General features: G+C 53.2%; 1 protein-coding gene across 1 annotated transcript in view; it reads right to left on the bottom strand.

Annotated features, from left to right (window-relative positions):
* SULT2B1 (sulfotransferase family 2B member 1) overlaps positions 1-13787 on the bottom strand; it is a 47476-nt gene extending 33689 nt beyond the window's left edge. The window contains exon 1 of the mRNA XM_037728513.1: positions 13540-13787. Within this exon, the coding sequence (XP_037584441.1) occupies positions 13540-13610 (71 nt within the window). The 5' untranslated portion in view covers positions 13611-13787. The remainder of the gene's footprint in view (positions 1-13539) is intronic.
* Positions 13788-15615: the final 1828 nt, after the last annotated feature.

Here is a 15615-nt window from a genome sequence, read left to right as displayed (position 1 = left end):
TGAGCCCAGGAGGAGTTTGCAGTGAGCCGAGACCACATCATCGCAAAGCCTGGGTAATGACCTGGGTGACAGACCAGCCTGGGTAACACAGTGAGACTCCATCAAAAAACCAATCAGTCAATAAATTAGCTGGGTGTGGTGGCGCATGTCTGTTGTCTCAGCTACTTAGGAGGCTGAGGCAGAAGGACTGCCTGAGCGGGGGAGGTCGAGGCTGCAGTGATTGCACCCCTGTACTCCTGCCCGCCAACAGGGCACGATCCTATCTCAAAAGAAAACAAAAATTAAATAAGCACACTTGAGATTTGTGTGGTTTACTGTAGGTAAACTTCCATTAAAAAAAAAAGAAACACATTGGCCAGGTGCAGTGGCTCATGTAATCCCAGCACTTTGGGAGGCTGAGGCAGGCAGGTCACCTGAGGACAGGAGTTCAAGACCAGCCTGGCCAACATGGCGAAACTCCATCTCTACTAAAAATACAAAGCTGAGCCGAGCCTGGCGGCCAGGCCTGTAATCCCAGCTACTCCGGCAGCTAGGGCAGGAGAATCGTTTGAACCTGGGAGGTAGAGAGTGAAGGGAGTCAAGATCCACCTACTGCACTGCAGCCTGGGTGACAGAGCGAGATTCTCTCTCTCTCTCACACACACACACACACACACACACGCCATGAACAAACATTGAAGTAGTTAATAATATCCAGCCTGGAATGTTTAGGGCGAAACATTCAGATGTCTGCAATTTACTTTGAAAGGTGACAAATTTAAGGATTAGGCCAGGCGTCCTGACTCACACCTGTAATCCCAGCACTTTGGGAGGCCTAGGCGGGCAGATCACCTGAGGTCGTGAGCTGGAGACCAGCCGGTCTAACATGGTGAAACCCTGTCTCTACTAAAAAAACAAAAATTGGCCCGGGCAAGGTGGCGCATGCCTGTAATCCCTGCACTCTGGGAGGCTGAGGCAGGCAGGTGACCTGAGGTCAGGAGTTTGAGACCAGCTTGGCCAACATGATGAAACCTGCCTCTACTAAAAATACAAAAAATTAGCTGGGTGTGGTGGTGGGCACCTGTAATTCCAGCTACTCAGGAGGCTGAGGCAGGAGAATCGCTCGAACTCGGGAGGCGGAGGTTGCAGCCAGCCAACATCGCGCTGCTGCACTCCAGCCTGGGCGACAAGAGCAAAACTCTGTCTCAAAAAATAAAAATAAAAAACCAGAAGGATTGATAGATGGCTAGAGGGATGCAAAGACCTGTGACAACACAAGTACTATGTAATAAAATCGTAGTGTCTCCTGAGACTGACACTGTTAAAAAAAAATTTAAAACTTGGAAAACCCCAAATTTTAGCAGTGGTGAGAATAGGGGATTCATGGGGTAATCCTTCCAATGTTCTTGTAAGTTTCAAAAAATTTCATAACAAAAGGTTGGGAGGAGGAGGTGGCACTTATTTGGCAAGATGTCTGAGATATCACGAAGAACAGAAGGGTAAGGGTGGAGGCAGATGGAAAGTCGTCTCTTAGTTATGTAGAAAAGCAGGCCTTGTGCAGTGGCTCACATCTGTAATCCCAGCACTCTGGGAGCTGAGGTGGGAGGACTGCTTGAGCCCAGGAGTTCTAAACTGCAGTGATGTGTGATGAGGCCACTGCACCTTGCCATCTCGGCTCACTGCAACCTCCACCTCCTGGGTTCAATTGACTCTCCTGCCTCACTCTCCCAAGTAGCTGGGATTACAGGTGCTCACTACCATGCCCCACTAATTTTTGTTTTTTTAGTAAAGACGGGATTTCAAGATGTTGGCCAGGCTGGTCTCAAACTCCTGGCCTCGGGTGATCCTGATTAAGGGCATGAGCCGCCGCTCCCAGCCAAGACTCTGTCTCTGAAAAGATAAAAAATTGAAAAAATTGACCAGGCACGGTGGTTCATGCCTGTAATCCCAGCACTTTGGGAGGCCGAGGCGGGTGGATCACGAGGTCAGGAGTTCGAGACCAGCCTGGCCAACATAGTGAAACCCTGTCTCTACTAAAAATACGAAAATTAGCTGGGCATGGTGGCAGGTGCCCATATTACCAGCTACTTGGGAGGCTGAGGCAGGAGAATTGCTTGAACCTGGGAGGCGGAGGTTGCAGTGAGCGGAGATTGTGCCACTGCACTCCAGCCTGGGTGACAGAGCTAGACTCCGTCTCAGTAAATAAATAAATAAAATTATTTTCCTTTGGAGGAAGGCACATATCGCAAGTGAGTTTTGACACACATACCCTGTGCTACCCAACCCCCCCATTAAGATACAGAACAGATAGTTAGTTTCCTTACATCTGGTGTCTGCGTGTGTGTGTGTGTGTGTGTGTGTGTGTGAGAGAGAGATGAAGTCTCTGTTGCCCCGGCTGGAGTGCAATGGCACCATCTTGGCTCACTGCAACCTCTGCCTCCCGTGTTCAAGTGATTCTCCTGCCTCAGCCTCCAGAGTAGCTGGGATTACAGGCATGCGCCATCATGCCCGGCTACTTTTTGTATTTTTAGTAGAGATGGGGTTTTGCCATATTAGCCAGGCTGGTCTTGAACTTGTGGCCTCAAGGGATCCACCCACTTTGGTCTCCCAAAGTGCTGGGATTACAAGCGTGAGCCATGGCGTCCGGCTCTTGTCTCAATCAGTCCCTGCCCTGTCCCCAGATGCCACCCCCCGCACCCTCCACTGCACAGACTGAGTAAGCCCTGTCTTGCACATTTTGGAACTGTCATCTTATAGAAGAGGCTCTTTGGTGTCTGGCTTTCTTTGCTCAGCATAACGTTTCTGACATTTTCCGTGTCTGTGTGTACATTAGGGCTTGTTCCCGTTTGCGGCCGAGTAGAATTCCACTGCATAAATAAATCACAATGTGTTGATCCAGCCTCTGCTAATGGACACCTGGGTGGTTTCCAGGTCAGCCTATTACTCCCAAAGCTGCCACAGCTGTTCCTGTCTTTGTGGGAACCTGCATCCTCATTTCTCTCGGGCAAATAACTAGGAACAGAATTGCTAGGTCACAGAGTGGGTATCAGATGATTTGCCTCGTAGTAGCTGTAAAGTAGGTTTTAAGATCTGATAGGGGGCCAGGTGCCGTGGCCCTCGCCTGTAATCCTACCACGTTGGGAAGCCGAGGCGGGAGAATCACTTGAGCCCAGGAGTTCAAAACCAGCCTGCATAACAGAGTGAGACCCTGTCTGTACAAATAATCTATTTTAATAACATTTTATATTTAAAAAAAAAAAAGATCTGATAGGGAACGATCCCCTTTAACTTTTTTTTTTCTTGCCAATTCTTGCACATTTTAAAACTATATAAATATTGGCTGGGAATGGTGGTTCACACCTCTAATCCCAGCATTTTGGGAGGCCGAGGTGGGTGGATCACTTGAACCTGGGAGTTCAAGACCAGCCTTGCCATCATGGTGAAACCCCATCTCTACTTAAAAATACAAAAATTAGCCAGGCATGGTGGTGCATGCCTGTAATCCCAGCTGCTCGAGAGGCTGAGAATTGCTTGAACCTGGGAGGCGGAAGTTGCATTGAGCTCAGATCACACCACTGCACTCTGGCCTGGGTGAAGAAGTGAGACTCTGCCTCAAAAAAATAAAGTGAGGCCGGGCGCGGTGGCTCACGCCTGTAATCCCAGCACTTTGGGAGGCCGAGGAGGGTGGATCACGAGGTCAAGAGATCGAGACCATCCTGGTCAACATGGCGAAACCCCGTCTCTACTAAAAATACAAAAATTAGCTGGGCATGGTGGCGCGTGCCTGTAATCCCAGCTACTCAGGAGGCTGAGGCAGAAGAATTGCCTGAACCCAGGAGGCGGAGGTTGCGGTGAGCCGAGATCGCGCCATTGCACTCCAGCCTGGGTAACAAGAGTGAAACTCCGTCTCAAAAAATAAATAAATAAATAAATAAAGTGTACATAAATATTGTGTATATCCTCAGAACAGGTACAACTATGATCTAGAAATAAAAAATAATAGATAATAACAAAAGCTATATAAACATTACTATGACTTTTTATTTTTTAATTTTTTATCTTTTTATTTTTTGAGATAGTGTTTAACTCTTGTTGCCCAGGCTGGAGTGCAGTGGTACAATCTCAGCTCACTGCAACCTCTGCCTCTTGAGTTCAAGCAATTCTCCTACCTCAACCTCCCAAGTAGCTGAGAATACAGGCATGCGCCACCACGCCCAGCCAATTTTTTGTATTTTTAGTAGAAACGGGTTTCACTATGTTGGCCAGGCTGGTCTCGAACTCCTGACCCCAGGTGATCCTCCCGCCTCAGCCTCCCAAAGTGCTGGGACTACAGGCATGAGCCACCTTGGCCAGCCTAATTTTTGTATTTTTAGTAAAGATGGGGTTTCACCATGTTGACTAGGCTAATTCCAAACTCCTGACCTCAAGTGATCCTCCCTCCTTGGCCTCCCAAAGTCCCTGGATCACAGGCATGAGCCACTGTGCCTGGCTAATTTTTATATTTTTAGTAGAGATGGGGTTTCCCCATGTTAACCAGGCTGGTCTCAAACTCCCGACCTCAAGTGATTCACCTGCCTTAGCCTCCCAAAGTGCTGGGATTACAGGTGTGAGACACCGCGTCCAGCCAAGGCCCATTTTGGAGAAGAGGAGAGTGGGGCTCTGGCCTGCAGTGTTTCACCCACATCTGCCTGATGGGAAGACACCTTAGGTTCGAGGTCGCCGGCTCTGTCCCTTGAAGCCCGCAGTCTCACCGCAGGCCCTGCCCCTCCAAGTGTCGTTCTGTCCTCACTGTCCCGTTCAGCTTGTTCCCTGCATGCCACATGCTCCACCACACCATGGAACCGCAGGCTTCGCGATGCCTTTCGCCTGGGGCTCTCCACTTTTTCTCCCCTCCCTTCTCTCAAATGCCTCCTCTCTCTCCCCCTTCCAAACTTATCTTCATTACTTATTCAATCATTTTGTTATTTTATTTTTTTATTGTTGACACCAGGTTTTGCTCTGCCTCCTCAGCTGCACTCAGGCTGGAATGCAACGGTGTGATCTCAGCCAACCTCCGCCTCCCGGGTTCAAATGATCCTCCTGCCTCAGGCTCCCCAGTAGCTGGGATCACAGGCACCCACCACCACACCTGGCTAATTTCTTGTTTTAGATGGAGTGCAGGGCCGCCATCTCAGCTCACCGCAGCCTCCACCTCCTGGGTTTAAGCAATTCTCCTGCCTCAGCCTCCCGAGTAGCTGGGATTATAGTCATGCACCACAACCAGCTTATTTTGTTTGTTTACTTATTTAGAGACGGGGTTTCACTCTTGTTGCTCAGGCTGGAGTTTAGTGGCACAATCTTGGCTCACTGCAAACTCTGCCTCCAGATGCAAGCGATTCTCCTGCCTCAGCCTCCCGAGTAGGAGGAATTACAGGTGCCCATCAATAAGCCTGTCTAAGTTGTGTATTTTTAGTAGAGACAGGGTTTCACCCTGTTGCCTAGGCTGGTCTTGAACTCCTAACCTCAAGCAATCCACCCACCTCGGCCTCCCAAACTGTTGGTATTACAAATGTGAGCCACCGTGCTCAGCCTCGCTGACAATTTTTTAAATTGACTATATGTGGAAATGATAACATTTCAGATATAGCAGATATGTAATTAAAATTAATTTCACCTGTTCCTTTTATGTTTTTTGGAAATACATGGAAAAGATGTTCCTATGAGCTCACAGCGTCTATCTACGGAAGGTGACCAGAGTCATGGAAACCACAGGGGTGATGAGTCCCCCCAGAGAAGAAATGGCCACCGAGGGGCAGCCTCTGACTGCAGTTTCAAGCCACTGTCTCATTCCTTTCTCTGGCATGAGGGTTGTGGGTGGGGCCTCAGTTTTCCCATCTGTAAAATGGGCATTGTATTCCTGGGCCTGCGCAGGGCTGTTGTGAAGACTGAATGAGCTCATCCACACACCAGCCTCAGCACAGGGCCTGGCTAATGACAGATACTCAGGAAGATCGTCATTCTTTTTTTTTTTTTTTTAATACGGAGTCTCGCTCTGTTGCCCAGGAGGGAGTACAGTGGAACAGTCTCGGCTCACTGCAACCTCCACCTCCCAGGCTTAAGTGATTCTCCTGCTGCAGCCTCCCAAGTAGCTGGGATTACAGGCGCCCACCACCAAGCCCCTGCTAATTTTTGTATTTTTAGTAGAGATGGGGTTTCATCATGTTGGCCAGGCTGGTCTCAAACTCCTGCCCTCAGGTGATCACCCACCTCGGCCTCCCAAAGTGCTGGGATTGCAGGTGTGAGCCACTGCGCCTGGCCAGGAAGCTCCTTATTCTTACCATCCCTCACCCATTCCCTCCTTCCTAGCACAGGAGTTTCTGGCTCAGCAGGGGACCCAGGAACTGGGGAAGGAGGAAAGAGAAATCCCTGACTCAGCAGCAAGCCAGGGTCAGATGCTTCCCTGTCATCGCCTGTTGCACAGATGCTCAGCGTCAAGGTCAGTCCTGTCAACCATGAGGCTCCCAGCCCCTGAGCAAGGGGTGGGGGGGGTTGGTATTCAAACCAAGGACTGCCTGCCTGTGGGCTTTTATTTATTTTTTGAGACAGAGTTTCACCCTTGTTGCCCAGGCTGGAGTGCAATAGTATGATCTTGGCTCACCACAACCTCTGCCTCCCGGGTTCAAGCTATTCTCCTGCCTCAGCCTCCCCAGTAGCTGGGATCACAGGCATGCGCCACCAAGCCAGGCTAATTTTGTATTTTTAGTAGAGACAGGGTTTCTCCATGTTGGTCACACTGGTCTCAAACTCCCGACCTCATGTGATCCACGCTCCTTGGCCTCCCCAAGTGCTGGGATTACAGGCGTGAGCCACCGTGCCTGGCCGGCCGCCTTATTATTCAATTGTTTGAAACCTCTCGATCAGCCCCAGTCTCAGAAAAAGCAGCTTCGTGACTGGCAAGACTTTGGCCATAAAATCCTTCAAGTGGCTCAGGCGGGGCAGGCAGGGGGGGCCGGGGTTGTAAAAGCAGAGCTGGCGCCTCCTCGCCAATAAGAGGCAGAGATCAGAAGGTGCAGCACTAGGGACTCCCCAGATCAGAGCGAGGGGAGGAGCGGCCATCGCAGCTCTCCTTAGCCTCCCGGGGCACCCCAGGTCCAAAGGCCCACGTGGCTTCTCTGGCCTTGACACTTTGCGCAGCCCAGCATGCCGGGAATGCAAAGAAATGCCTGGAACTGCAGAGCCGCTGCTACGCCTCCTCCCTGGGCTGAGTCTCCCTCCTGGAGCTTGCTCTTTCCTGGTCTCACTCATCCCTAAGTTCCCCATCCAGGGCATGATAGGGTCAGGCTTCCCTGGTTCGAATCCTGGCGATGCCCTGCTTGGCAGCTGTGTGATCCTGGGCATGTCACTCAACCTCTCTGGGCCTCACCTCTTACACCGGATGGCAGTAAAGTGGGTTAATCTCAGATGGCTGTGAGGATTAGACGAAATAATACAGACAGCACTCACTGGGTAGAGAACAACTTCAAGGACGTTGCAGGAATTATAGCATCCTGCCCACTGCCCGGGCCTAATATTTTTCTCGCCGGGCGCGGTGGCTCAAGCCTGCAATCCCGGCACTTTGGGAGGCCGAGGCGGGTGGATCACGAGGTCAAGAGATCGAGACAATCCTGGTCAACATGGCGAAACCCCGTCTCTACTAAAAATACAAAAAATTAGCTGGGCATGGTGGCGCGTGCCTGTAATCCCAGCTACTCAGGAGGCTGAGGCAGGAGAACTGCCTGAACCCAGGAGGCGGAGGGTGCAGTGAGCCGAGATCGTGCCATTGCACTCCAGCCTGGGTAACATGAGTGAAACTCCGTCTCAAAAAAAAAAAAAAAAAAAAAAATTTTCTCTTACGATTTTAATTTAACCTGTATTATCTTTTTAGTCCTTTGTCCATACAAGGCCACATGGAACACATCTTACATTTCTTTCTCTTTTTTTCTTTTTTGAGATGGCGTCTCCCTTTGCAGCCCAGGCTGGAGTGCAGTGGCACAATCTTGGCTCATTGCAACCTCCACCTCCTGGATCCTGATTTAAGCAATTCTCCTGCCTCGGCCTCCCAAGTAGCTGGGATTACAGGTGCCCACCACCATACTCAGCTAATTTTTGTGTTTTTAGTAGAGACAGGGTTTCGCCATGGCGGCCAGGCTGGTCTTGAACTCCTGACCTTGTGATCTGCCTGCCTCGGCCTCCCACAGTGCTGGGATTACAGGCGTGAGCCACCTTGGCCTGGTCACATATTAAATTTTTTTTTTTTTGAGATGGAGTTTCAATCTTGTCACCCAAGCTGGTGTGCAGTGGTGCAATCTCAGCTCACTGCAACCTCTACCTCCTGGGTTCAAGCGATTCTCCTGCCTCAGCCTCTGGAGTAGCTGGAATTACAGGTGTGCGCCACCACGCCCAGCTAATTTTTGTAGTTTTAGTAGAGAAGAGGTTTCACCATGTTGGCCAGGTTGGTCTTGAACTCCTGACCTCAAGGGATCTGCCCACCTCGGCCTCCCAAAATGCTGGATTACAGGCATGAGCCACTGCAACCAGCTTCACATATTAATTTCTAAAGCATAATTTATAACGAACCCCATAAACTAGAACATTCTGAGCAATGCATCTTGCTGATATCTCAGAGCTCCTCCCCGTGGCATCTGCCCCTCCCTTGAGCTGCTAGCTTGAATAAAATTCTGGTCAATTTTCGGTTTTTATGTTTTTAGACACAGGAGTCTTGCTATGTTGTCCAGGCTGGTCTTGAACTCCTGGCCTCAAGTGATCCTCCCACCTCAGCCTCCCAAAGTGCTGGAATTATGGACAGGAGCCACCAGGGCTGGCCTAGGATAACTTTTTTTTTTTAACCACATATGCATGTATTCTGAAAACAACAGTTTAGTCGCTCTCCCTGGGAGTGCTTAAAGAAGGAACTGCCTAGCAGTTCGGTCTGTTGGAGGAGGGCCCGCCACGGGGAATTTCCTCTGCGGCTGGCCTTCCTCTGACTCACCTGCCCCTTACTCTCCTGAAGCCATCTCTGGCCCTGTGCCCCAACTCTCCCAGCACGCCCTGCCCCTCCTCCCTGTCTCCTAACCCTGACTCATTCTGGAAGCTCCAGCTCAGAGGTTGCCTAATGGATCCTCCATTCATTCATTCATTCATTCATTCTTTTTTTTTTTTGAGATGGACTTTTGCTCTTATTGCCCAGGCTGGAGTGCAGTGGCGCAATCTGGACTCACCACAACCTCCGCCTCCCGGGTTCAAGCGATTCTCCTGCCTCAGCCTCCGGAGGAGCTGGGATGACAGGCACACACCACCATGCTGCCCTAACTTTGTATTTTTAGCAGAGACGGGGTTTCTCCGTGTTGGTCAGGCTGGTCTCGAACTCCCGACCTCAGGTGATCCACCCACCTCGGCCTCCCAACATGCTGGGATTACAGGTGTGAGCCACCGCACCCAGCCCATTCATTCATTCTTGACATCCTTTTCACAAATTTCCTGCATTAATTTGCTATCTATGAACAAGTCAATATTTTGGTGCCACGGGCCAGATTTGAAGAGAGACTAGCGTAATCAGGAACCTGGGATCTGGGGTGGCTGTCTGTCTGCATTCTCTCAAACTCCACTGCGCCCTCTCACCCAAGCCAGAAATCCTGAATTGCCTCTGTTGAATCTTAAAGCCTGAGAAGTTTAGCGAAGGAAGGAGAGAGGGCAGAGGTCAGCTCAGCAAAGGACACGGCGCCAGCGCGTGCAAAGGCCCGAACATGGGAGGTCCCGGCTGCAGTAGGTCTACGAGCAGCTGTGGGAGGGGCTGGAAGCAAACGAGACGGGAGGAGAGGGGGCCTTGGAGCCCAGGTCTCGCTATGTTGCCCAGGCTGGGGTGCAGTGGCTATTCACAGGCATGATCCCACTACTGATCAGCGCGGGAGTTTTGACCTGCTCTGTTTCTGACCTGGGCCGGTTCACCCCTCCTTAGGCAACCTGGGTCCCCCACTCCCAGGAGGTCACCATATTGATGCTGAACTTAGTGCAGCCACCCGATCGGCATAGCCCACTACAGCCCAGAACTCCTGGGCTCAAGTGATCCTCCCTCTTCAGCCTCCTGAGTAGCTGGGACTACAGGCACGCGCCACCGCGCCCGACTCTATATTTATTTTTTTGAGAGGGAGTCCTGCTTTGTCACCCAGGCTGGAGTGCAATGGTGCCATCTCGGCTCACTGCAACCTCCACCTCCCAGATTCAAGGGAATCTCCTGCCTCAGCCTCCCAAGTAGCTGGGATTACAGGCGTGCATCACCACACTCAGCTAATTTTTGTATTTTTAGTAGAGACAGGGTTTCACCATGTTGGCCGGGCTGATCTCGAACTCCTGACCTCAAGTCATCCACCTGCCTCGGCCTCCCAAAGTGCTGGGATTACAGGCGTGAGCCACCGCGCCCAGCTTGTTATGTATTTCTGCTTGGGAGTAAGATCTCTTGGACAAAGGAAACCTGTGCCTTACAATGGTTTTGAAGACTATTGCTGTGAGTTCTGGGGAAGCCACACAGAAGGGGTTTGAGTTGGGGATGGCCAGAGATCCATTTGGAGATGAGACAGGTCAAGCCCAGTGGCTCACGCCTGTAATCTCGGCACTTTAACAAGCCAAGTGGGAGGATCGCTTGAGGTCATGATTTCAAGACCAGCCTACGTGACAGAGTGAGATCCTGTCTCTCCAAAAAAAGAGAAAGAGGGGCCAGGTGCCGTGGCTCATACCTGTAATCCCAGCACTCTGGAGGCCGAAGTGGGAGGATCACCTGAGGTCAGGAGTTTGAGACCAGCCTGGCCAACATGGCGAAACACCATCTCTACTAAAAATACAAAAATTAGCTGGGTGCAGCGGTACACGTGTCTCCCAGCTACTCAGGAGGCTAAACCGCAGAGCACCCACTTCACCTCCTGTCTGGGTTCAGTCTCCCTCCCGGATCTCACTCCTTTTTAGTCTTGCTCATCCTTAAATTCCCTGTGCAGGGCGTGATAGAGTCAGGCTTCCCTAGTTCAAATCCTGGCTACTTCCTGCTTGGCAGCTGTGTGACCCTAGGCGAGTCGCTCAACCTCTCTGGGCCTCACCTCTGAAGGTAGTCAAAGTGGGTTAATCTCAGGTGGCTGTGAGGATTAGATGAGGTAATACACCTGAACCCAGGGAGCGGAGGTTACAGTGAGCCGAGATTGCACCACTGCACTCTAGCCTGGGTGACAGAGCCAGGCTCCGTCTCAAAAAAAACACCAAGTAGAGTAGTGGAATGCAGGTGAGGAGGTTGGAGGGTGGGGTGGGTGAGGGCTGCGTGTTGAGGAATTCACGGGATGGCTGGGAGGAGGGACAGCGAGGCTGGGTGTCGGGGGCTTAGGGGGAAATGAGGCCTAAGCTGGGGCTGTGGCAGCTGAGAGGAAGAGCGGGGCAGAGTCGGGGCTCAGGGGTGGGGCCTGGGGATGGACCGGCTGGGAGCGAGCAGAGGGGAAGGTGGGGGCCAGGACCAGGCCTGTGGATCTGACCCAGTGATGGGGGGTGGGGAATCCCTGAGATGGGCGACCCAGGAGGAGGTGCGGATTTGGGGGGTGGCTGAATTCAGGGTGGGGGATGTTGTGTATCTTAGGGGGCCTGGGAGGGGACATCAGGAGCAAGAGGGCCCCAGGGGGATGCTCCAGCGGGCCGGCTGGGGACACGCACGCCTCCAGGCCTAGGGGATTCCAGAAGTATCTGGAAGCTTGAGGTCCTAGGGGCACCCCCCGCCAGGCGCTGCAGCCATTCACGGCTAGAGGGTTATTCACCCCCCCCACCCCGCCATGATGACGAAACAGCTTTGCAGAGGGCCAATGACTGAACCAAAGTCACCCCCTTAGCGAGGTCACTCAGGGCATTTTATGACCAGCCAGCAGCGCCATAGCAGAGATAAAAGAGATTAAAAGATTAAAAAAAGGCTCCCAGGTGCCTGATGGGGTGGGGGTGAGGCCTTCCCAGAGGCGGGAACCCTGGAGGCGAGCTTATCTGTTTATCTCCAGAGGGAAGAATTGCAGCACTCCTAAGGCCTGGGACCTCCCTCAAGCAGAACTGGGCCAGCCTGGCAACGCTGTCAGCCCAGGAGGCCCAGAGACACTAGAAAGCTTGTCTAGGTCACACAGCAATCAGGGTTGAACTGCTCCTGCCTCTGGAGTCCCAGGCACCAGGAAGGCTTCTCCAGGCCCTGGCTTCTGGCTGAGGGAGGAGAGGAGAGGGCCTGAAACAGGAGAAAGCCATGGCGGCTCACACCTGTAATCTCAGCACTTCAGGAGGCCGAGGTGGGCGGATCACCTGAGGCCAGGAGTTCGAGACCAGCCTGGCCAACATGGTGAGACCCAGTCTCTACTAAAAATACAAAAATAAAATCAGCCAGCCATGGTGGTAGGCTCCTGTAATCGCAGACACTCAGGAGGCTGAGGGTGGGGAATCGCTTGAATCCGGGAGGCAGAGGCTGCAGTGAGCTGAGATGAAGCCACTGCACTCCAGCCTGGGCCACAAGAGCAAAACCCCATTTCAAAAAAAATAAAATAAGAAAGGCATGAGGGAACTGGGCTGGGAACAGGCTTATGTTGTCCCCTTCCTCACAGCCCACAGTGGCCAGAGGGGCCCAGGCTGCCAGGAGGGTCTCACTTGGCAATAGCGCAAGATACGAGGGGTTGGAGACTGTCTCAGCAGTTTGCTGTGTGATCTGGGGCAGGCTGCCTGCCCTCTCTGGGTCTCTGCACGCGCACCTGAGAAATGGAGCCTCGAGGAGGGGTCTAAGGGGCGTCACCAAGGCTGTGAGGAGCCGGAGAAACCACAGACTCAGGGGTGAGACCGACCGGAGTTCAGATTTGCTTCTAGCTGTGTAACTGATGTCATGTCACTTTCCCTCCCAGCCTCGGTTTCCCCATCTGAAAGCGGGTACTGTCAAAGTGTCTGACTCATCCCCAGGAACAGCAGAGTCGCGCTGAGCTCACGGGGGTGGGTAGTGTTCTGCCCTGCTCTTCCCTGACCACTCCTAGGAGGCCTGAAGAGTCTGGAGCCCACCCTTTCTGCCTCAAGCCCCCTAGGACACAGCTTCTCCCTCTGGGTCTCAGCAGCATCCCAATCTCCCCCATTTCACCCCCAAGCACCCCCGTTATCTCAGGGCTTGCCTGGGGTGTCCTGGGAAGCAATGGAGTACAACACGCCATTGTGTTTCCTGGGCAACTGCTATGCACCAAGCTGCCTGCTCTCATCCTCACCTCTATCAGGAAGACACAGGGCTTATGAGCCCCTTTGACAGACAGAAAAACTGAGGCCCGGAGGGGGACAGGGACAGCCCAGGCATCCCTGCTGGTGACTCAGCACAGGCGAGTCCTTGCTCCCTTCTCAAGAGGGACCTGTACCCACAGTGGATGTCCAGTCCAGCCCAGCCCCACCAGCCAAGTCTGGGCCAGGCCCGAGGCTGTGAGAGGCTGAAGACCACCCTTGCCACAGCCCCTGGCTCCCTCAAACAGCCACCTCCTCCCTGGGATCTCCTGGCTCCCGCCCAGATCTGGGCCTCACCTGATTTCCGAGATGTCTTCTTCATAGGTGTCCCACAAGCCGGGGATGTGGGGCTCTGACGGCCCGTCCATGGCAGGTGGGCGAGGGCGGGGAGGGGAAGACGAGCAGGGAGCAGTGGCGCAGGGGCCAGGTGTGCGCGGCGACAGCGTCTGCCACTCAGGGAGCCCGCCAGGTGCCTACTCCGTGCCCAGCCCAAGGGGAGGGGCAGCACCCAGCCGGTTCTCCCAGCTGCTACCCACGCCTCCGACAGCGGGGAGAGGCCGGAGGGAGCCACCCTGCTCCGAGGGTGGGGAGGAGCAGTGATGGGCACGTCCTGGCGTCTGGTGCTCAGCTGGGGGCAGAGTCCAGGGGGTCAGCACCAAGCCCACGCCGGCACCTTACAGGCCGGCAGTTCTGGGCTTGTGGGCTCCCACCTGGAGCCCACGTGGCTCATTTGGGAAACGAAGCTGATCTCGTCTATTTCAGAGAGTTCATTCATTCATTCGCTCATTCATTCCTTTATTCGTTTGAGAAATATTTACTGAGCATCTCCCATCTGCCAGGCACGGTTCCAAGTACTAGGCCACCGCCGGGGACGGGCAGACAGAAACTGGCCCTCACGGGCTGATGCTTCAGGGACACCCTGGAAACGGACACAGGGACAGAGGCAGAGCTGGGACCACAGCAGCTCAGACAGGGCGGGGGCCCTGGGGAGAGAGGGAGAGGGCAGAGCAGGGGTGGGGACAGATACCAGGAGGGGACTGAGATGTACAGGGGTCAGAGATCTTGAGACACCCAACAGAGATACACAGAGAGCAGAGACAGAGACACACAGAAGGGTCAGGGACAGGGAGAGACAGAGATACGAGACAACTCTGTCTCGTATGGTTGGGCGTGAGAGTTTGAAGGTCACAGCCCTGGTTCAAATCCCAGCCCCAGCGCCTCCCGCTGTGGGGCCTAAAGCCAGGCTCACAGGCTCATCTTGCCTTGCTTCCCCATCTGCAAATGGCGCCCATTTCCTCGGGCCGTTGTGAGGACTGAGGAAGACGCTTCTCGGCTGCGGGGTGGAGGATCTGGTGCACAGTGGGCTCAGCAGAGACGGGGTTCCCTTCTGTTCTGCCCCCACCCCAAACCCAGGCCCTCCCCTGCTGAGAAATGCTGAGTGATGATAAAATATATTGTTTGCTAAGAAGAACGATGGCAAGGGAAACCTGGTTGCCCCCCAAGTGGAAAACTGCTTGGGGCATTCTAAAGGAGCAGAACAGTGTATGTCTGTCATACACCGGTTACAACAATTCTTTAAGCACGGTCCACGTGGCCCTGCCCGGGGCTCCCCCGTGGGGAACGCTTTCTGGTTTGTCCTTGATCAGTGCTAAGCAGGCACCGCTGCCCACCCCGTTTATCCTGGTTCTACGAGAAGACGCCGAACACCTGCTGTTAACAGTCATCACCTGTTCAGACAGACTAACCACGTGGGTCAGCGTCTGCTCGAGGCCCTCGGCCCGAGGTGCTGTCAGCCCGAGACCAGCTCCGAAGGCTGCTGGTCCCACTGGATAGTCCCACTTTGCTGTTCTGTCTGGTGTGTGCTTCTTAATGCCTTCAGCGCCGCCTGGGTGGGGGTCTCCACAGCCGAGCTGCACTCAGTACTCCCGGCTATTGGTCTCTGACCCCCCAGAGTCCTGGAGTCTGGCCACGAAGCCCATCTCCCCACCAGTGGTGGCAGGTGCCTGGAATCCCAGCTACTCAGGAGGCCGAGACACGAGAATTGCTTGAAGCCGGGAGGCGGAGGTTGCAGTGAGCTGAGATCCCGCCACAGCACTGCAGCCCGGGTGACAGAGGGAGACTCCATCTCAAAAACAAACCCCAAAACAAAAAAAAATCTTCTGAGCAGATAAGTCTAGAAAGGAAATGTGTCCCCGTCACCGTCCCCCTACCCACAGGGTAACCATACAAATATTCTGGTGGAATCTTTCTAGAAATTTATCCACATCCGTAGCTACTTGGGAGGAAGCTACTTAAGGGGCTGAAGTGGGAGGATTGCTTGAGCCCAGGAATTCAAGAGCAGCCTGGGCTGTATAGTGAGACTCCGTCTCCAAA

The sequence above is a fragment of the Cebus imitator genome, unplaced genomic scaffold (genome assembly GCF_001604975.1).
Source record: "Cebus imitator isolate Cc_AM_T3 unplaced genomic scaffold, Cebus_imitator-1.0 Scaffold266, whole genome shotgun sequence".
In the NCBI taxonomy this organism is placed as follows: Eukaryota; Metazoa; Chordata; class Mammalia; order Primates; family Cebidae; genus Cebus; species Cebus imitator.
The sequence above is the reverse complement of the archived record's forward strand: the minus strand, read 5'-3'. Positions and strand labels throughout refer to the sequence as shown.